Source organism: Bos indicus, chromosome 5, assembly GCF_029378745.1.
Source record: "Bos indicus isolate NIAB-ARS_2022 breed Sahiwal x Tharparkar chromosome 5, NIAB-ARS_B.indTharparkar_mat_pri_1.0, whole genome shotgun sequence".
NCBI lineage: Eukaryota > Metazoa > Chordata > Mammalia > Artiodactyla > Bovidae > Bos > Bos indicus.
In genome coordinates, this window is record NC_091764.1 from 82,847,501 (window position 1) to 82,870,604 (window position 23,104).

At 36.1% G+C, this 23,104-nt stretch overlaps 1 protein-coding gene across 3 annotated transcripts in view; it reads left to right on the forward strand.

The window, feature by feature from the left end:
* The window catches only part of INTS13 (integrator complex subunit 13), a 31,648-nt gene that overhangs the window by 1,088 nt on the left and 7,456 nt on the right, over positions 1-23,104 (forward strand). Inside the window, exons 1-11 of one of the 3 annotated variants that reach the window (XM_070789926.1) lie at positions 111-670; positions 1,658-1,893; positions 4,058-4,132; positions 10,603-10,805; positions 11,195-11,275; positions 12,805-12,895; positions 14,454-14,582; positions 16,309-16,393; positions 20,842-20,931; positions 21,142-21,231; positions 22,543-22,721. In XM_070789926.1, coding sequence (XP_070646027.1) covers positions 1,669-1,893; positions 4,058-4,132; positions 10,603-10,805; positions 11,195-11,275; positions 12,805-12,895; positions 14,454-14,582; positions 16,309-16,393; positions 20,842-20,931; positions 21,142-21,231; positions 22,543-22,721 — 1,248 coding nt within the window. In that variant the 5' untranslated portion in view covers positions 111-670; positions 1,658-1,668. Of the gene's footprint in view, positions 1-110; positions 671-1,657; positions 1,894-4,057; positions 4,133-10,602; positions 10,806-11,194; positions 11,276-12,804; positions 12,896-14,453; positions 14,583-16,308; positions 16,394-20,841; positions 20,932-21,141; positions 21,232-22,542; positions 22,722-23,104 lie in introns of those variants that run through there. The other 2 variants (XM_019961428.2, XM_070789925.1) reach the window with 2 other exon arrangements.

A 23,104-nucleotide genomic window follows, 5' to 3' on the forward strand; every position in this document is an offset into this window, starting at 1 on the left:
ACCTCAGCGATTTATTTGAGGCCTCAAGCTAGGCATGCGCAAGTCGTAGGGGCGGGCCACTTTACGTCCCTCCCCGCTAGTCCACACTCGGGCTTTTGCTCGGCCTCTCGCTAAGTCTCGCGAGTTTTGCTAGGGGAAACGGGCTGGGTGGAGAGACGGAGCAGGGAGATCTAGTGGGAGCCCTTTGCTCTTAGGGGGCCGTGACTGGTTTAGCTGGTGCTGTGGTTGGTACTGCGCTCTTGGGGAGGCTCTCAGGTCGCCGGGATCAGTCTTCCCAATGGGTGATTGGGAAAATTAGCGGGTAGAAAATCTTGAGGGTCGGAGGCAATTTTTTTTCTTAGCTCCGCCCTCTTCCTGTTAGAGACCTGGGCGTCTGGCCCGCCGAGGGGGAAGGGCAGCTTGGCGGGGCTATCGAAGAGTGCTTTGCGCACGCGCCAGTCCGAGTGTGTGAGTGTTTGTGTTCACGCGCAGGCGCGCGCGCGCTCCTGCATTTAGGAAGCCTGGGAAGGACCGGTGTGCTAAGAGATGAACGGGGAAAGCATAGTCCCCTGTCTTTGGTACCAGTCACTCCTGACTGTGCGCTGACCCTCCCCACCCAGCCAGCAGCCTTTTCCAGAGAGGCTGTGGTCCATAGCCTCTGTTCGTTTTCACTGCAGGACCAGGCACGAAAGTAAGCGAACCTCGATCCTGAGGTCTTCCCTATCCACTCACCTTGTACTTTCTACCCCCCACCTTCCAGCAGAGTCTGTCTAGGTTTCTCAAAGAAGAGTTTTGCATGAAGGGGAAATACGTTTGAAAGCAGTAGAAGAAAATAGGTAGATTGTAAAAAGTCAGTTCGTTTTGATGAGCACTTTTGCTCTGTTTACCATGTGCTTTTCGAATGTGGATTTGTCTATTCAGTGTAAGATTTTCTTAGCGAAGCAAGGGAGTTGCTATAAGAAAAGTTCTTGAAGTTCCTCCTCCCCACCAGCGTGATGGTAGCACCTAAGTTTTTCTGTTCTACATGATAAATTTACCGTGGTGTTTCATAAGCTAAGGGGGAGAACGTGAATTTGAGGTCCTTATCCTAATGCGAAGACCTGATACACAGTTATCCTAGGAGATGTTTGTTATGTTTGGGACTTCCCTTTGTTGTCACTCCTCTTTCCAGTTCATTCTTTCTCCCCCTCTACCCTTCTTCAGAAGTCTTGGGATTTTTTTTGGAGGGAAGCCCCAAAATACTGACTGAATTAAGTTTAGGGATTTATATGTAATTGATGTCAATTAACAAGGATGATCAAACGTGTATTTGAAGAGTACTTGTCGTTTATTATGTTTGATATTGTGTAAGAGAAACAATTCGATTATTTGTAAAAATATTTTCTGTTGACAAGTTTAAGTGCATTCCAAAAGCGAAAAATGTATGCATGGATTGCAGTGTTCCCTGCCTGCGGTAGAATAACAGGTTAATATGGAGCAGCTCATCCCTTGAATTGATAGTTACTTTATTGTCATGACCTCATTAAATCTTGTCCTTTGTTGGATAAATTTCATTGAATCCTGATTATTTATGTTCCCTACCAAATCATCTTGAGGAAAAGAGACAGTCATTAGAAATAATTTAAGAGATTAAATGTTATATATAAGATGTTTGGCTAATATATTTTATCCTTTACAGGTTGAAACAAGATGAAGATTTTTTCTGAATCTCATAAAACGGTGTTTGTCGTGGATCACTGCCCTTACATGGCAGAGTCATGCAGACAGCATGTCGAGTTTGATATGCTGGTGAAGAATAGGACCCAAGGAATCATCCCATTGGCCCCCATATCTAAATCGTTGTGGACTTGCTCAGTAGAATCTTCCATGGAATATTGTAGGATAATGTATGACATATTTCCTTTCAAAAAGCTGGTGAGTGTGAAGTACAAGGAAAATCATGATTTCGGGGGTGTACTTAACTGCTTGTTACATTTTTTATATATGAATTTGCTATCAATTTGAGTTACTGTTTATTTGCTACTTTAAAAATGTGGTATATGGAACGCCCCTTTGGGATTAATATGTTACATATATTTAATCGGGGCCAACAATAATAATAACAGCTTACAGTTACAAAGCTCTTCTTACATGTGCTTCATATTTATTAACTCCTATGACTCTCACAACAGTCCTATGCGGTAATTACTGTAATTAATGGGACAATATTCAAACTATGTAATAACCAGAATGGAACAGACACTGACCACTGAGAACTGTTGCCAGCATAAGCAGAAGGGATGTTGGCTGAAAGCACTTTGTCAGAGTATGTTGGTGTGTTTCATGTGAATATTAGTCTTGTTTATTATTGCCTTGTTGGAGATGCAGAAACTGAGGTCAAAAGAAGCAACTGCTCTGAGTCATACAGCTAGTTAGAGGCAGAACCAGAATTCTCAGAACCAGGCTGCTTACAGTTTTAGTGAAAGTGTCCTAAACCGCCGCAGGGTTTGGCCATGTTGTAAAGAAATACTCTTAAGAATGCTAAGTGGAAATTGTTTTTATCAGTAAGAAGGGAAATGTAAGATTGATAAAAATTTCTAGTATGAAAATGATCTTCAGGTTTCAGAATCTCAACTGTTGTATTTAAGGGAAGTCATTTGGTTAGCCACAGTGGATGATGTGTTTTCTGTCTCATTTGGAGCAGCGTAGGCTGGGACCTCTTGTTTAGTCACTTCAGTCATGTCCAGTTCTTTGCGACCCCATGGACTGTAGCCTGCCAGGCTCCTCTGTCCATGGGATTTCCTAGGCAAGAATACTGGAGTGAGTAGGCTGGGACCTAGCCAGTTCATAGACTGGCATAGGCAGAGGAGTAACAGTCAGGCTGAACATGGAAAGTCTAATATATATTACACATTCAGATGTATTCTAAATTAAATATAAATTGCTTTTAGTCCCTCTGTAAATTGTGTATCATGTAGGATAAAAAAAAAGTATGAGAGGAAGCATAATGTAGTGGTTGAGGGCATAGGTTTCGGTTCAAGTTCTGACATCATTAAGCAACCAGCAGTGTGACCTTGATCTTTTTGCTTCATCTCTTCAAGCCTCAGTTTCTTCCCTAGTCAGCATAACACCTCCTTCCTATGATTGTTGTAAGATTTCATTGCAGTAATGTGAGTAAAAGGGCCAGTAAGACATGTTCCTGTCAGATAAACCTCAGGAGAAAAGGTTACTTATCAAACTTACTGGGAAATCAAAACTAGTATTTCACAGATAATAAGAAAAAAGATCATGAATTAGACCGTATAGTTCAGTGAAGAATAAATAATCTCACCCTCCTCCCAAAAGAGAACACAGCCATATTCTGATGTATTTTCTAATATGTCCTTACTGTCATCATCTTACCTGATAGTATTTTTTGGTTTGCATTTTACTTTAAAATTTAGAATGAAGTCCAAATCCATTCTTCTGGCATCCACTGCCTTATGTGATACAACTCCAGCATATTTTTCTGACCTTGTGGTAGTACACAGAGGCTTTTGCATTTGCAGTTTGCTGTACCTAGTATTCTCTACCTCCATTTCTTTCCCTGGCTGTTTTCTTTTGGTCATTTTCGATTCCCCTCTTGCCTGGAGAATCCCAAGGACAGGGGAGCCTGGTGGGCTGCTGTCTATGGGGTCGCACAGAGTCGGACGCTACTGAAGCGACTTAGCAGCAGCAGCAGCAATTGCCACTTTTATAGAGAGCCCTTTTCTGATCAACTGATCTAAAAAAGCTAAACAATTTCTTTTTCATATCATTTATCATTCTCTGAAATCATCTTGTTAGTTTATTTTTGTTTGTATTCTTCCTGCCCTGCCCTCTGTCTTTCTACATCTGAGAACCCCGGATGTTCCCCACGTTGTGAGGGGCAGAACTGTTTTCCTGGTACTGGGTGTTCTGTGTATGTATGAATGAATCAGTCAGCAAACTAGTGCTAGAGACTGCACTTCAATTTGTGTTTGTATTACATATATTAAAAGATATTTATAATTAAATATTTTAAATATGTAATTGAGTGGAATTGGAGTTGAATACTAATTATTTCTTTGAACTCTATTAGGTGAATTTCATTGTAAGTGACTCTGGAGCACATGTTTTAAATTCTTGGACTCAAGAAGACCAAAATTTGCAGGAGGTATGCTTAGGTTTCTTTTGTTTTTTTGCTTAGGTTTTGAGTTGTGGCCATTTTTGAAAATATGTGAGTACAGTAATACTTCCTTAAAAATAATTTTTTTACTGGTGTAGTATTTGCATGTAATTATAAAATACCAACTAACACTAAAAGAAAAACAGCTATCTACCTTCCAGTCTTTCCCCACTTCCTAGAAGCAAGCTTTGAACTCTCTAGCTCATCTAGTATTTACTTCCATATTTCTAAATAACATTTTTACTTCTATTTATAGAGTTCCTAATTTAAATCTTATTTATCATTATTGTCAATGAAGATTTACCTTTTATACTTTCTCTTGCATATCCCACTATGACTGCCCAGTTCCATTCCCTGGTTTTCTCAGTACTGTTATATCAGAAGTTTTGGTTAATTGAAAATTCCATGTTTACATTATGTCTACATAAAGGATTATCCACTCCTAAGCCAAGTAGTGTATGTGATTGTTTCATTTGTGTTTTGTTTAAGGTTTTATTAAAATATAGTTGATTTACAGCTCTGTATAAGTTCAAGATGTACAGCACAATGATTTGACTTCTGTGTTATTTCCTTTCTTGTACAATTTTTTTATGTATTTCTGGAATTTATATTTACTTTTTTCGCTTTTAATATAGTTAGTTTTCTGAGAATATATTGCTGTTTTCCTCATGTCTCTACAAAAAAATTTCGATGTTTTTATTATTGGCGAATTAGAAATTAGGCAGTTTGATTTTTTTTTCCCCCCTTGAAAAACTTCGTGGAGCTCAGTCTTGGGCTGCAGCTGGAACTGGTTGCGTTTCTAGGCCTGTTGCCCTGCTGTCGTCCTCCTTGCTCCCTGCCTTTCAGTTCCCAATTTTTTTCCTCTTTTTTTTGGTGTGTGTGTAATCTCTTGTTTTGGGAGGATATACCCTCCAGAATTTCTGTAATTTACCTTACAGTTTATTCGTACTAGAGATATAAAAATTGAAGTTTGGAAATAATTTTTTCTTCAAAATCCTGAGGGCCTTACTCTACTGTTATATAGCTTCCAGTCTTGTCAAGAAGTCAAATATTTTTTCCTTTGTAAAACGGAAATATTTCTTTGTAACGTTTTAGAAGATTTTCTTTCTCCCTTTTGTTCTGAAATTTCTCAAGTATTCGCCCCAGTGTGGGTCTTTTGTCATTCACTGAGCTAGGGTTTATTTTCTTCCAGAGAAATTTCCCTGTACTGTTTCTATGATAGTGTTCTTGTCTTTGTGTTCTGCATCTCTCTGGAATCCCTATCAGTGGGAAATTGGACTTCCTGAATTAATTCCCTTATTCTTTTTCTCCTTGGTCCTCATTGTTCTTTCTGAGCCTTTTACCTATCTCCTTTTAATCCTTATATGGAACTTTTTATTTGATCATATCTTTAATTTCCAAGAACTTTTACTTATGCTTTAATTATGTACATGTTTGTCATTTTCTTTTCTTGCTTTATGGGTGTAATTTTTTAATATGAAGGTACTAGTAATTTATTTGATGTTTTCTCTTGATCTCTTTGTGTTTTCCGTGTTCTTTTCATGTTGAGGCTTTTCTTAAATGCCTGCTAATACTTGGGTAATGCAGTATTGTTTAAAAGAAAGGCACTCAGCAGCAGGTGAGAAGATCTGCATGTTATGAAGTAGGTATTGCTGACTGGTCTTTGTCATAGTTATCTAATTGTTCTCCCTGGGAGATCTCTGGGTGTCAGAATGGACAGATCACCTCTCTGGGACCACCCAGGGTCTCCAGGGAAGACCTTACACTCTTCTATCTCTATGCTGTAAACCTGATTATCAGCTTTCTGGGAACCAGGGGAGATGGTAGGTAAAATATCGAACTTCCACTCAGTCTTTCTGGTTTTGGTCTGGTATTGTGCTGTCCAATGTACCAGCCATATGTAGCTACTATTAGCTATTAAATAGCTACTATTTAAAATTAAATTTACTGGAAAAGACCTTGATCCTGGGAAAAACTGAGGGCAAAAGGAGAAGAGGATGACAGAGGATGAGATGGTTGGATGACATCACTGACTCATTGGACATGGATTTGAGCAAACTCAGGAAGATAGTGAAGGACAGAGGAGCCTGGTGGGCTGCAGGTCATGGAGTCACAAAGAGTCGGACATGACTTAGTGACTGAACAAAATGCAGTTATAAAGTTCAGTTTCTCTGTAGTACTGGCCATGTTTCAGATGCTCAAATAAAATACATGTGGATAGTGGCTACTGTACAGCACAGATATAGAATATTTCCATCATCACAGAAAATTCTTTTGGGCAGCACTGGTCTAGTGTCTTACCCTTATATTTTGCTGCACTTGGTGAAATCCTTGTTTGGTAACTTCCTGGTTCAGTTCCTCCAAGGGATGTGATTCTGTGTCTGGGGAGAGGTGGTCATTTGTATGGGTAGGGTGTAAGTTTGGGAGTCAAGTTGTACTTTATACTGACGTCAACTTGTTCAGTTTTCAGTATCTTGCTCACTCTTGCTTTGTGTGGTACTTGATACCTCAGTTTCTGAACTTCTCCTAGATTCTGAAAAGCGTATCATCTTGCTTTTCCCCTGTAGGCGCTTAGATTCAGCTAATTCAGTGTTGCTAAGTCGATTACCTGTCCTCCATACATTCTTGCTGACATCTCTTGTTTATTCTCTTGTCTGCTCCTCCATTCTCTTCATATTTGTGAGTTTATTGGGGTTCCCCCCTCTGCCCCCCTGCCTTTGGTGTTTGCTTTTTAAAATTAAATTCCTTTACTACAGTTTTAGTGGGGTTTTAGGAGGAAGCAGAAATAAACCCATGCTCAATACATCAAGTTTATGCTTTTTAAACATGTGTCTAAGGATACTGAGTTTGTGGTAGATTGCATTCTTTGCTGTTGTTTAGTTGGATAGCAGACTTCAGTCTACAAAGTTCTTCACTGATGAATATGAGCAAGAGAGACAAGCATTAGTGAAATATTTTAATACATTATTTTGAACTATTTCATGTTAAAAATTCTCTGTTAATGGATATCCTTTAATGAAAATAGCTCAGTTGTGTCTGACTCTTTGCGACCCCATGGGCTATACAGTCCATGGAATTCTCTAGGTCAGAATACTGGAGTGGGTGGCTATTCCCTTCTCCAGGGGATCTTCCCAACACAGGGCTCAAACCCAGGTCTCCCACATTGCAGGCAGATTCTTTATCAGCTGAGCCACCAGGGAAGCCTTTAATGGAATTAATCCCATATAAATGGGGGTTTTAAACTGAATACTTACGAGAAAATGTGTTTATCACAGTGTTTGGTCTTAAAATGTTGTGATTAACATAATATATAAACATTTCTAATCTTCTTTTCTTTTGAGGTAACTCACTGAAGGTGACAGGTGGGTAGGAGGGCTGTTCTTTGGCTTGTCTTTGCATTTATATCACTCCAGAATGATCTTTATTCTTTAATTGCTTGAAAAAAATATTAAAGATTGCATTCATTCCCCCTGTACAATCTCTTAGAAATAGCATGTATTCTGTTTTGTTCTTTCAAGAGGTACTGTGAAAGAAGGCTGAGGCTTCTCTAGTTGTATATGAATAAAAATAAGTACAAATATGTATAGATTTTCCTTACTGCACCTCTGCAGTGCAGTAAAAGGTATGCATTTGATAATGGTAGATATACTGATGATATGAGAATTACTGTAGTACTTCCTTCTGCTTTCTGAAGGTAAAGAAATATTATATCATACTATATCACAAGAGTTGCTTTTAGATTATGAACTGAAGGGAAACTAGTTGTGAATGCAACCATATAGCAAAGCATTGGTGTTCAGGATGATACAAAGTAATTGACATTTTGTATAAATTATGTATCATCATCTCCATGTTGACACATTTTATGTTTAGCTTTAGTTATCCATGTCACACCTTTCTCTAGTTATTTTGAATAATCATGAGAAAAAATTGAAGTAGATTGATTGAAGAATGTTTAGGCTGGAAGGATTGTAGACATTTTTTGCTTTGGCTCTTTCTTCGTGCTGGTGAAGGTACTGAAGCCCAAGGGGCCAGAGGTAGTTTGACTTACATGCTTAGATTCAGGCCTTCTTCTCGTACATCTCATAATGCTATCCTCTCTGTACATGGTAGATGTTACTTAAAAAATGTGTCAAATTTCAAGAGTCTTGTTTTTGTTAGCTAAATTTAAGTGAAGTCTACAAGTATCATACTAGTGTGGGGCAGGTTCTATTGGTTTCACTTTCAGCGACCCCATGAATCGCAGCATGCCAGGCCTCCCTGTCCATCACCAACTCTCGGAGTTCAGTCAGACTCACGTCCATCGAGTCAGTGATGCCATCCAGCCATCTCATCCTCTGTCGTCCCCTTCTCCTGCCCCCAATCCCTCCCAGCATCAGAGTCTTTTCCAGTGATTCAGCTCTTCACGTGAGGTGGCCAAAGTACTGGAGTTTCAGCTTCAGCATCATTCCTTCCAAAGAAATCCCAGGGCTGATCTCCTTCAGAATGGACTGGTTGGATCTCCTTGCAGTCCAAGGGACTCTCAAGAGTCTTCTCCAACACCACAGTTCAAAAGCATCAATTCTTTGGCGCTCAGCCTTCTAAACAGTCCAACTCTCACATCCATACATGACCACAGGAAAAACCATAGCCTTGACTAGACGGACCTTTGTTGGCAAAGTAATGTCTCTGCTTTTGAATATGCTATCTAGGTTGGTCATAACTTTCCTTCCAAGGAGTAAGCGTCTTTTAATTTCATGGCTGCAGTCACCATCTGCAGTGGTTTTGGAGCCCAGAAAAATAAAGTCTGACACTGTTTCCACTGTAAGGCAGAGCAAGGATTTAAGCCCATATTTATCTGACACCAAAAGTTATAAACTTTTCTCTCTGCTGCTTTCCTGTGACCACAGCACTCCTCTCCTAAAAAGCAGTTTCTCCTGTGAACCAGGAACTTTTATAGTGATGTGTACACAGTATTTTTTCTTTTTGGATTATTGTTTATGAATAGGTAATACCTATGTAGTTTAAAAATAAAATTTGCATATATATTGGCCTGTGTACATATGTACATACATGTGTGTGTAAATAAAAGCTAGGCTTTGAAGAATTTCCCACTTGTCCCCTGCTCCAGTTAGTGGTATACTAGAGCCTGCTTATGTAGCTTGAGAGAGCTGAGTGTGTGAATCCCATCTCACCTTTGCACTCAGTGAAAGATTGAAATAAGCTATCATGGGAGTTTTTAACCATAGATACTGGCAAACACTACAAATTAGGAATTTTTTTTTGTTAAGAGAACTGGTTTACCGGCACATCGTTTATCCCCATCACTATTAGTTTTTAACTGGACCTTCGAATGTATCTTTATGCATACATAGAACAAAGTCCTCGCTCTTTCTTTTAAAGATTGTTTTAGTTATTTTGGATCCTTGCAGTTCCATATGAACTTTCAAATCTGCTTATCAGAAAAGTCACCTGAAATTCTGACAGGGCTTATATTTAATCCTAGTTCAGTTTGGGTAGTATTGTCATCTTAACAATAATAAATCTTCCAATCCAGAAATGTAGAGTGTTTTCTATTCATTTAGATCTTTAATTTATTTCAAGAATATTTCTTAGTCTCAGAGTATAAAATTTGCATTTCCTTTGTTAAATTTATTTCTAAGCATTTTATTCTTTTTGATGCTATTGTAAATGGAATTATTTTCTTAATTTCACTTTTGAATTTTTCTTTGCAAGTGCATAGCAGTGTAGTTGGTTTTGTCTTTTGATCATATACTTGCAACCTTGCTGAGTTTTATTATTTTTAGAAAATTTCTAATGGATTCCTTAGCATTTTCTCCATGCATGATTATTTCATCTGCAATATAGCGATAGTTTTACTTCTTCCTTTCCAATCTGAATTCCTTTTACATCTTTTTCTTTCCTAATTGCCCAGGAGAGAACCTCTAGTACAGTGTTGAATAGACATGGTGAGAGTGGATATCCTTCTGTTTCTAATCTTAGAGGGAATGCATCTATTAAGCATGATATTATGTGTAGGTTTTTCATAGATGCCTTTTATCTGCTTGAGAAAGTTCCCTTCTGTTTCTAGTTTGTTAACTGTTTTTATCATGAAAAGATTTTATTTTATTTTTTTACTTTGGCTCATTTAATCCTCTCTCAACCCATGAAGGGATTTTAGATTTTTGTCAAATGCTTTTTCTGGAGCTAATCATATGGTTTTTAAAAATTCTATTGATAGCATTTGCATTAATTAATTTTTAGATGTTAAATCAACTTTGCATTCCTGGGATAAGTCCCACTTGGTCATGGTATATAATTCTTTTGAAATGTTGCTGGATTCAGTTTCCTAGTATGTTGTTGAAGACACTTGTCTCCATGTTTATAACATACATTGGTCTATAGTTTCCATTTCTTGTGATGCCTTTGTCTGACTTGTGCTTATTCTTGTCAACGTAATTGTTTCCCCTTTTACTTAGCTGATGGCAGCATTAGCTGCTGTTGGGCCTCCTAATCCACGGGCAGATCCAGAATGCTGCAGTATTCTGCATGGTCTCGTTGCAGCAGTGGAAACCCTCTGTAAAATTACTGAATACCAACATGAGGCTCGTACTCTGCTGATGGAGAACGCAGAACGTGTTGGAAATAGAGGACGGATAATTTGCATTACTAATGCAAAAAGGTGAGATGTTAATCACAGTAATTCTTACTGAGGAATTTTTCATGTCCTACTATAGTTTTTAATTTAAAAAAGTAGAGGCAACATGTTAGCATTTAAGCATATCACATGTGGCCTTTCTAATATCACAGCTGTGTTCCCAGTTCTAAAATATCCAGTTCACCTCAGTGAAACTGTTTGAATTGTTATGATGTAGGTCAATTTGACTTTTTTCCCCTCTCTAGGTTTTCATTCAGTTGGTTGTTTGATATTGTGAATGAGCATGCTACAGACAATCCTTATCGCAGTAATTAAAGTGCCTGTAACATGATACCACAGCTGAATAGTGTGTTTAATTAATTTTTTTCTCTTATTGTTTATTTAACTTGTTTATATCTTTTTCTATCCCATAGTGATAGTCATGTGCGAATGCTTGAGGACTGTGTCCAAGAAACAATTCATGAGCATAACAAACTTGCTGCAAATTCAGATCAGTGAGTAAAATCCATAAATGGAATAAATATTCCATTTTTATGGTCCTGTTTATTTCATTATAATTATTCTAGTAATTTGATTAGTAATTGGTAGCATTCCCTTGACTTCTCTACTGGCTCTACAAATTAGTCAAAACATGTGTTTGATCAGCAACTTCTTGTCCCATTTTCCCTTTCACTATAAGATTTTACTTTTTGCTCACAGGAAAGGTGAGCAGAAGGATAATATAATAAATAAATTTATAATGCATATTTTTAATGGCTAGATCTCATACTCTGTTACAAATCTATAAAATGCCAAATCAAAACATTACAGCTAATTACATTGTATGAATTTTTTAAAAAGAAAAAAGCTACTAAAGACATGTTTGGGACAATTGTAGTGTGGAGTATATGTTAGATTGAGCTACTATTAAATTTCTAGGTGGAGTACTGGTATTATTGTTAACAAGTAGGATTATTCTCACTAGGAGAAGGAAGTATGCTCAGGTATGTAGGAGTGAAGTATCATTGCCTCTGCAACTTACCCTTAAATGACTTAGTGAAAAAAAGAAACTGTACATCTATTTAGTCATTTATAATGAAAATGAATGTAACTAACAGTGAATATAGGTTAAGGATATATGGGTGTTCATTGAATAGTTCCTTTCTTTTAATTTTTCTGTAGGTTTGGAAATTTTAAAATAAAAAGTTGGCTCACAGATACAGAGAACAAACTAGTAGTTAGTGGAAAGAGGGAAGGGTGGAGGGGCAAGTTAGGGGTAAGGATTAAGAGGTACAAACTACTGTATATAAATAACTAAGCTACAAGGATATAGTGTACAACACGGGGAATATAGCCAATATTTTGTAGTAACTATAAATGGAGTATAATTTTTTAAAATTGTGAATCACACTGTGTTGTAAACCTGCAACTTTTATTATTGTACATCAGCTGCACCTCAGTTTAAAAAATTAAATAAAATAAAATGGAGGGGCAAACACGGATAAAAAGTTGGGGTAACTTTTTAGTATTACAGATCCTGTATTCTTGGAGATAACCAATTATAGGTCATATAGTTGCCTGATTTTGCCCTTAAAAACGCTAGTATGTATGTGTATGCTCTCAGTTGCAGCCTACTCTATGTACTGTAGCCTGTCAAGCTCCTTGGAACATGGAATTTTCAAGGCAGGAATAGTGGAGAGGGTTGCCATTTAAATACTAGTGAAAGGGAAATTAATACACAATATATTCATTTTTCTCTGTGGCAGTTATCTTTTGAAAATTATACCAGAATGTAAGAATTTTTATCCTTCAAACACACAGAAAATGATCATTTTTGCATTTGAATTAAATTCATAAAAATTATTCGTTAAATGTTCATAGAAGGATAGCAATTATACAGTATTTCCGAATATTTAGCTTTTATGTTAACTGTACTAATCTGATTTATACACTGTTTTAGTATATTAAATGTTTATGGTTTACCTGCCTGAATTCTTTCCATAGTATGTGTTCTTATATTTTAAGTGAAAAGTTTTTCTTTAAGTCTCATGCAGATTCAGAAATGTGAGCTAGTCTTGATCCACACCTACCCTGTTGGTGAAGACAGCCTTGTATCTGATCGTACTAAGAAAGAGGTAAGTAGAGGTCATGGAAGAAGAGGTCATTGTTAGTTATTAATGATAAACACAAGGCTTAGCATAAGAATGATCAGATTGCCAACATTTTCTGCTAAGAAAATTTAGTTTTGAAATCTACCTGTATGGCAAAATACCTGGATTGGTGCTTTATGTTATAATTGTAGATTTTGAAAGTATTTTCTGTTTTGCTTGCCTCTTAATGTTTATTTCAAATAACTTCATTGTCAAACCACACATAATCTGTATTGTTTCTCAAATTTCAATTACTGTTTGTGTGTGTGAGTTGCTCAGTTGTGTCTGACTCTTTGTAACCCCATGGACTGTAGCCTGCCAGGCTCCTCCATCCATGGGAGTTTTCTAGGCAAGAATACTGGAGTAGGTTGCCATTTCCTTCTCCAGGGGATCTTCCTGACCCAGGGATTGAACCCAGGTCTCCCACATTGCAGTCAGACTCTTATCATCTGAGCCAAATTGCTTTAATGACTTCTTATTCTGGAAAACTTTCTTTTTTTTCCTCATTAGAAGAAAAATACACTCTTTAGTCAAAATATACTCCTATAGAAAAGAAATTAATTTTACCTGTCCAGAAGGGAAAAGACTAATTTCCAACCTTAGTTTTACTTTTCAAATAAATTGGCACAATTTTAAAGGAAAAGATGAGTCTGTTGATTATTAAATGGATTCACATAGCATAGACCATATCAGTGGTCTGTGTTTAGCAATACAGATATATGTGTTTATATAATGATATTAAATGTATATGTTCTTATTTCTGTTTTTTTTATTTAGCATTATTTATTATAAACATCTAAAGTATTAATGAATTTTTTTTATAACTTTAAAAAAAATTTTTTTATTACTATTATTTTTTAATTTTTTTTTTAGGTTATCTCTGTCATTGTATTTTAGGTGATTTCCAGTGTAAACCCATTTTTTTGTTAGCTTTTTTGTAACTCTTGATAACATGACAGTACTTTGACTTTATGATAAGTAAACAATTTACTTACGATAAATATTACCCTGGAATGAATAAAATGTTACCTTGTTATAAGTGACTTTTGGCTGCCTTATTACATTTATTGGTGACAAAATATGACATTTGTAGTGATTTTCATTCTTTGTAATGAGCAGTGTTATCTGCAGAGGTTTGTCTTCTTCACAAAATTAATTATTCTACAGTATTTCTGTGGGTCACTTCAAATCAATTTTGCATATAGATAAATAGAAGTAAAACTTATAAATTAAAATATATATTTAAATCAAAGATTATTCTACTCTGAGTTTCAAGAGGACAGAGATTTTCCCTGTTCACTGCTGTATCCTCCAATAACTCACAATTTCTAGTAATCAATATAGTAAGTTCTCCTTACCTGTTGACTGAATGAATGAATAAATATGTATTACTAAGATAATGATTATGATTAACTTATGGATCTTTTGTTTCCTATCTCAAAAGTTTTAAAGTACTTAATTTTTATGGGTTGAAGTAAAATATTTAGCCCTAAGTTACAATGTATTAATGTTTTGTGTGTTTTTTTTTCATACTTCTCTATAGTTGTCCCCGGTTTTAACCAGTGAAGTTCATAGTGTTCGTGCAGGACGGCATCTTGCTACCAAATTAAATATTTTAGTACAGCAGCATTTCGACTTGGCTTCAACTACTATTACTAATATTCCAATGAAGGTAGGCAGTTCTTTTTCTTGTTATTTTGAAAACTGCTTTGCTTTTTAAATGTTTGCTTGATATGTATTATTTGTTTTAATGAACCTTAATTCTTTCTTCCCATATCATATTTTCTGTTTTGCTAGCCCACATTCAGTGTCTTTGACCAGGTTAGTAAATAATGAAAAGCAACATGAAAGGATCACAGAACAAAATGCACTATTTTTTTCCTAATTTGAACCTTCTGTATCAGCTTTTTTGTTTTTAATTTTGTTCTCATTATTTTCGTCAAAATATAATTTTCATCTGAAATGATTACTTTTTTCTGTGATTCTTTTCCTGACAGTTGTTATTAGATTTAACTCACTTCGTGTGTTCTAGTAGATCTGTTTCCTTTATTTTTGTTCTTCCATACACACTATAAAGGTGTTTATAACTGATAGGTCTAACTAGGGGAAAAAAGTTTATGATTTTAAACAAGTTTATTATTCTAGTTGAAAAACTACCATATGAGTCTTATGATTTTACTAAAGGATTTTCTTAGGAATCTATTACTAACTTTCATTTTCATTATGGGCTTACCTGATGACTCAGTGGTCAAGATTCTGCCTGCCAATGCAGGAGATGTGGGTTCAATCCCTGGGTCGGGAGGATCCCCCGGAGAAGGAAATGACAACCCACTCCAGTAGTCTTGCCTGGGAAATACCACAGACAGAGGAGCCTGGAGCACTACAGTCCATGGGGTCACAAAAGAGTCAGACACAACTTGGTGACTAAATAACAGCAGCAACAGCGTTTTCATTATATTACTTAGTTGTCTTAAGACCAGTACGACGCCTGGCCTATAGAAAGCTTCACATGAATTTTTACTGAGTGGAGTTAAGTTTAATTGTATTGTTTATGTCTACAAACATAAAGTAGCCAGTATATCTAAACATTTAAATTCATTTCTTATAAGTCCAGTTGTATTTTTTTGCATATTATAAAAACAAATTTGCATGAGAAATGTAATATTTTCATTATTAATTCCTTCCTTATACCAGTGGGAGGCTCTTCAGTGGAAATCATAGCCTTAATAGATCAGTTTTGGTGAGGAAGCAATTAAGTAAAATAGCATAATAGATACACTTTATATAATTTCATGAGTTGTAAGCAAAATCCTCTGAGGATGATAGATACATTACTTTTTAAATCTGACCATATTTGTGTGTTACTGGTGTGACTCCTCAATCTCTGTCTCTTTCTTGTAAATAGATAATACTAAAGTTTCTATTTACTGTTTAGTGAAAACAAGTTGCTGAACTTGTTTATTAGTCTGTATTTGCTATTTTATATAATTGGTGCTTGTTTAATTTACTATAGGAATTTAAAGATGCTATTTCCTCCTTTAAACAACTATTGTACAATTAGCAAACTATTTGAGTTATGTTATGTTTGCGTATAAAAAAGTATTGGCAGGACAATGCATTCAGAGTAAAAAAAAATCTGAATTTCTAGATTAGTCATCTACGTTAATTCTGACATAAAAACCATTACTTTATTGCTGAAATGTAGCCAGTAGTTTTTTTCATATAGTTTGTATTGAATTGGAAAATCATTGCATCTTTAAATAGATTAATTACTGAGCACATTGTCCCATTATTATAGCTAATTACTGTTGAGTATATTTGATCTCACTTTAAGCAAAATGAATAATTAATTCATTTTTTAAAAATCAAAGCCAAGTTATTTTTAATTTTGCTTTAAGGAAGAACAACATGCTAACACATCTGCCAATTATGATGTGGAGCTGCTTCATCACAAAGATGCACATGTAGATTTCCTAAAAAGTGGTAAGTAAGAGACATTGGAAAGTATTATTTTATAAGATCTAACATAGGAAAACATACTAACAGCTTTGAGATGTTCTTGAGTAACTAATCTGATGACTTTAGTTCATCCCTTTGCAAACTTATCTGACAGTGTCACCCATTAATCGCCATGGAACCTAGTGTTCTATTGAGTATACTTTGGGAAAGATGAGGCTAATGGAACAAATACAGGTATACCTTGTTTTATCATGCTTTGCTTTAGCAGATGTAGCTTTTTTTTTTTTTTTTAACAAATTGAATGTTTGTTGAATAAATCTATTGTTGTCATTTTTTAATAGCACTTGCTCACTTCATGTCTCTGTGTCACATTTTGGTGATTCTCACAATATTTCAGACTTTTTCATCATCATTATATTTGTTACGGTCACCTGTGATCGATGGTCTTTGATGTTGCTGTTGTAATTGTCTTGGGGTACCACAAACTGTACCCATATAAGACAGAGAACTTATCCATAAATGTTTCTGACTGCTCCACAAACTGGCTGTTCTCTGTCTCTTTCTTCTTGGGCCACCCTATTCCCTGAGACACAAAAATACTGATGTTATCAGATTAGATAATCTCCAGGTCCATCCGTGTTGCTGCAAATGGTGTTATTTCATGCTTTTTAATGGCTGAGTAATACTCCTTGGTATGTATGTATCATACCTTCTTTATCCATTCATCTTCACTGGACATTTAGGTTCTTCTGTGTCTTGACTGTTGTAAACAGTGCTGCAGTGAAAATTGGGCTGCATGTATCTTTCTGAATTAGTTTTCTCTAGGTACATGCCCAAGAGTGGGCTTGCTGGATCATACAGTAGCTCTATTTTTAGTTTTTTAAAGAACGTCAGTACTGTTCTCCATAATGGCTGTGTTAATTTACATTCTCATCAACAGTGTGAGAGGGTTCCTTTTTCTTGTCAACCTCACCAACATTTATTGTTCGCAGATTTTTTTTGATTATGGCCATTCTGATACCTCATTGTAGTTTTGATTTGCATTTCTCTAATAATTAACAATATTGAGCATCTTTTCATATGCCTCTTGGCCATGTGTATATCGTCTTTGAAGAAATGTCTCTTTAGGTCTTTTGCCCATTTTTTGATTGGATTGTTTTTTGATATTGAGCTGCATGAGCTGTTTGTAAATTTTGGAGACTAATCCCTTGTCCATCACATCATTTGCAAATATTTTCTCCCATTCTGTGGGTCATCACTTCATTTTGTTTATGATTTCCTTTGCTGTGAAAAAGCTTTTGAGTTTAATTATGTCCCATTTGTTTATTTTTGTTTTAATTTTCATTATCTGGACATCTCTCGCTTTAAATCAAAAACTCAAAATGATTAAGCTTAGTGAGGAAGGCATGTTGAAAGCCAAAATAGGCTGAAAGTGAGGCCTCTTGTGCCAAACAGTTAGCCAAGTTGTGAATGCAAAGGAAAAGTTCTTGAAGGAAATTAAAAGTGCTACTTCAGTGAACAGAGAAATAATAAGAAAGTGAAACAGCCTTATTGGTGGTGACATGCAGAAGGTTACAGTGGTCTAGATAGAAGATTAGACTAGCCACAATATTGCCAAAAGCCAAAACCTGATCCAGAGCAAGGCCTTCACTCTTCAATTCTGTGAAGGCTGAAAGAGATGAGGAAGATACAGAAGAAAAGTTTGAAGCTAGCAGAGGCTGGTTCATGAGATTTAAGCAAAGAAACTCTAAAACATACAAATGCACGGTGAAGCAGCAACTGCTGATGTGAAGCTGCAGCAAGTTATTCAGAAGATCAAGCTCAGTAATCACTGAAGTTGGTTGGCTATACTAAACAACAGATTTTCAGTGTAGATTAGACAGCCTTCTTTTGAAAGAAGATGCCATCTAGAACTCTCATGGCTAGAGAGAGGTCAGTGTCTGACTTCAAAACTTCAGAGGAAAGGCAGACATTTTTATTAGGGTCTAATGCAGCTGGTGACTTTAAGGCAATGGTTATTTACCATTCTGAAAATCCTAGGGCCCTTAGGAATTATGCTAAATCTATTCCACCTGTGCTCTATCAGCATAACAACAAAGCCCGGATAATAGCACATCAGTTGACATCATGATTTACTGATTCTAAGTAACAACAGGGTCTTCTGATTTTAAGCCCACTGTTGAAACCTACTGCTCAGACAAAAGGGTTTCTTTCAAAATGTTACTGCTTGTTGCACAGTACGTCTGATATCTCAAGAGCTCTGATGGAGACATCAGTGAGATTAATGTTTTCATGCCTACGAACACAACATCCATTCTGCAGCACATGGATGAAAGAGTAATTTTGACTTTCAAGCCTTGTGTTTAGTGACTCAGTCATGTCTGACTCTTTTCAACGCTATGGACTGAGACTTGTCTGTCTATGGGATTTTTCCAGGCAAGAATACTGGAGTGGGTTGCCATTTCCTCCTCCAGGGGATCTTTCTGACACAGGGATCAAACCCACATCTCCTTCCTGCCTCTCCTACACTGGCAGGTGAATTCTTTACCACTTGAGCCATATGGGAAGCCCTTCAGAAGCCTTACTATTTAAGAAATATATTTTGTAGAACTATAATTGCCTTTGATAGTGATTCCTCTGATTGAGCTCAGCTAAAAATACTGGATCATTGAAAAAGCAAGAGAGTTCCAGAAAAATGTCTATTTCTGCTTTATTGACTATGCTAAAGCCTTTGACTGTGTGGATCACAATAAACTGTGGACGATTCTTCAAGAGTTGGGAATACCAGACCATCTAACCTGTCTCTTGCGAAACCTATATGCAGGTCAGGAAGCAACAGTTAGAACTGGACACAGAACAACAGACTGGTTCCAAATAGGAAAAGGAGTGCGTCAAGGCTGTATATTGTCACCCTGCTTATTTACCTTCTATGCAGAGTACATCTGCATAGATGTTTCTCATGTTTCTTCATGAGAAACGCTGGGCTGGAAGAAGCCCAAGCTGGAATCAAGATTGCCGGGAGAAATATCAATAACCTCAGATATGTAGATGACCCCACCCTTATGGCAGAAAGGGAAGAGGAACTCAAAAGCCTCTTGATGAAAGTGAAAGAGGAGAGTGACAAAGTTGGCTTAAAGCTCAACATTCAGAAAACTAAGATCATGGCATCTGGTCCCATCACTTCATGGGAAATAGATGGGGAAACAGTGGAAACAATGTCAAACTTTATTTTTTTGAGCTCCAAAATCACTGCAGATAGTGATTGCAGCCAGGAAATTAAAAGACACTTACTCCTTAGAAGGAAAGTCATGACCAACCTAGATAGCATATTCGAAAGCAGAGACATTACTTTGCCAACAAAGGTCCATCTAGTCAAGGCTATGGTTTTTCCAGTAGTCATGTATGGATGTGAGAGCTGGACTGTGAAGAAAGCTGAGCACCGAAGAATTGATGCTGTTGAACTGTGGTGTTGGAGAAGACTCTTGAGAGTCCCTTGGACTGCAAGGAGATCCAACCAGTCCATCCTAAAGATGATCAGTCCTGGGTGTTCATTGGAAGGACTGATGCTAAAGCTGAAACTCCAATACTTTGGCCACCTCATGTGAAGAGTTGACTCATTGGAAAAGACCCTGATGTTTGGAGGGATTGAGGGCAGGAGGAGAAGGGGACAACAGAGGATGAGATGGCTGGGTGGCATCACCGACTCGATGCACATGAGTTCGGGTAAACTCTGGGAGTTGGTGATGGACAGGGAGGCCTGGCATGCTGCAATTCATGGGGTTGCAAAGAGTCAGACACGACTGAGCGACTGAACTGAACTGAAAAATGTTGAAAACCTTCTGGAAAAGATTTACCATTCTAGATGTTGTTAACATTTATTGTTTGTGGGAAGAGGTCAAAACATCACCTTAACAGGAGTTTGGGAGAAGTTGATTTCAACCCTCTCAGATGACTTTGAGGAGTTTAAGACTTCAGTGTTGTCATTATTTTGACATCTGTTGACTAAACTCCATTCAGGCAAAAAGTGTTCACTTATATCTCATATATTTAACTTATAGACTCCTCATTTTATGTTTTTTCTAATAAATTTATTGGGATTCAGAACAATGAGTTATGTATTTTAGATTCCTGAAGGTTTAGTTATATAACTACATTATTTTATCATTTAATAGTGTCGGAGGGAAACAGTTGTAGATTCTTGAAATGTAAAAAATTTTGCTGTTGGTTTTTAGTGTAGTGAATAAAATGATTTAAGTTATTAATAACAAATGTGGAGGAAAATAAAGTACCTATTTTAATAATAACTAATATCCAAACTCTGGTGTTTTTCTAATAGCCTTAGTAAAAAAGATGTTCTCCCAGACTTATTTTCTCTTATAAAGCTTAAACTCTTTCAGAAATCTTGGCACATGTTTGAAGTTTGTGATCTATTTAATAATGTTAATCAGTATTTCTCTAAATTATTTTTAAAGGTGATAACCATTTAAGTGGCAGCAGTAGAGAAGGCTCATTTAAAGAAACAATAACATTGAAGTGGTGCACACCAAGGACAAATAACATTGGTAGGTACTTAAAAATAATTGAAAGTGAAAAGAATAAATCAAAAGGTTCTTTTTAAGTATTAGGTAGGGTTCATTTGTTTCTTTTTGAATTTTTGTTTTTCATTATTTTAGGGGCTCAAAGAACAAGTTTTTGTTTTTGCTAATTTTTCTCTTTTAATTGTAGAAATATTTCTTTATATTCTTTCAAATCAGTATTTTCTTCTATTTCAGAATTACACTATTGCACTGGCGCTTACCGAATTTCACCTGTAGATGTAAATAGCAGACCTTCCTCCTGCCTTACTAATTTTCTTCTAAATGGTAACTTTATTTGTTTTTACTGAGATTATTACAAGTGAATCATTAGAATATGTGAAAATGTGAATTCTGGAAAAGCTTAAATATAGTCTATAACCATTTTATTTTCCAAAGCTGTTTGGCTTCGGTAGCTAAGTCACGTTCAACTCTTACAACCCCATGTACTGTAGCCTGCCAGGCTCCTCTGTCCATAGGATTCTCCAGGCAAGAATACTGGAGTGGGTCTCCATTTCCTTCTCCAGGGGATCTTCCCGACCCGGTCATCAAACCCAGGACTCCTGCATTGCAGGCAGATTCTTTACCAACTGAGCTACGAGGGAAGCCCAAAGCTGTTTTAAAATTGTATAAATACCCTTTAACAGTTTTTACTAATGTTTAAAAATAAGTTGACTTTATGTCTTTCAGACTGTTGTATCTAAGTAAATTTATTTAGTATATTTTTTGGTATTTTTATTTTAAAAAGTTGACATTTAGAGTCTTAAGTTGATTTTTTTGGAAGATAGAATGATATAGATTATCATGGCCTATTGAATTTTAAATTATAAAATATAAATGAACTTATTTCTCTTTACTATTCCTTTATCATAAATAAATATTCTATTTTCAGTAATATGTGATGTGATTCTTAAGAGATATAACTTTAAAGCTGTGGTTTCTTCGAGTAAAAAAAAAAAAAATTTTAGGCCAAATTATTGAATTCCATTTACTAAATCTAAATTCCATTGACTCTTTTGGTGATTCTTATAATAACTAGGTTTTGGAACCACCATAGTAAAGAGTTACTCTGCCTTTATCATAAAGTTAATTCAATTGTTCTATTAAACACAGTTTGATTATCAGATTAGGTAAAGTCCAGATTAAACAACATTTGGTCATGTAAAATAGAAAGTAGTAACAGTAACTGTGCTGATAGGGAGGTATTGTAGAAGTGAATTAAGACTTGCTTTCTCCCTAAAATGGTTTGTAGCTTTGATAATCTGAGGGTTGTATAAGAGTTGTCCCACTTTTGTCTTGACATTTGGGAAGAAAATTTTTATATGAACTTGTAACTGAATGAAACCAAACATACCAGAGACCACTAAACTTATTCTGGAAAACTGTCGTACATACCTGTGTAAGCTTGGAGTAACCAAGAGAAGGCTAAGGCTAGCATTCAAATTTTTAGAACTTGACATGCAGAGAGACTGAATTAGCAATGCTAGTTAAAATATGAGGGGCAATAAGTAAAATGAAAAATCTAGATGTCAATCTTATGGGAAAAATTAAGAGCCACTTGAATTCCATCACTGATAAGAGTCATCTTGTTTTTAACAGGCCGTTCTGTTTTGTTGGAACAACCACGAAAATCAGGTTCCAAAGTCATTAGTCATATGCTTAGTAGCCATGGAGGAGAGATTTTTTTGCACGTCCTTAGTAGTTCTCGATCCATTCTAGAAGATCCACCTTCAATTAGTGAAGGATGTGGAGGAAGAGTTACCGACTACCGGATTACAGTAAGACACTAATATCTATAAATTTTGAGTCGATCATTCAGCGAACATGTAGAGGGCCTATTGCATGCTAAGACCTGTAGCAGAAAGAAGTTTAGAGAAGTTGATTTTTTATTACTTTTTTAATTAGATGAATTTCCTGCAGTACTTGCTCAAAAGAGCTATTTATTTATCACTATGTTATCTTCCCTGTGTACTCAGTGTATGCTGAGATGTATGTGGATAGCATTGACGTGATGGAATTAATAGGAAAGAATGGAAATTGATTTGAACAATACCTTAGGCTGAATTTTAATTTCTAGTAACTTAAGTGCCAAGCATAAACCTTTGATTTGGATTCTGCTACTTTGAAATAACACTGTCAATTTTTGTGTTATTGATAGGTA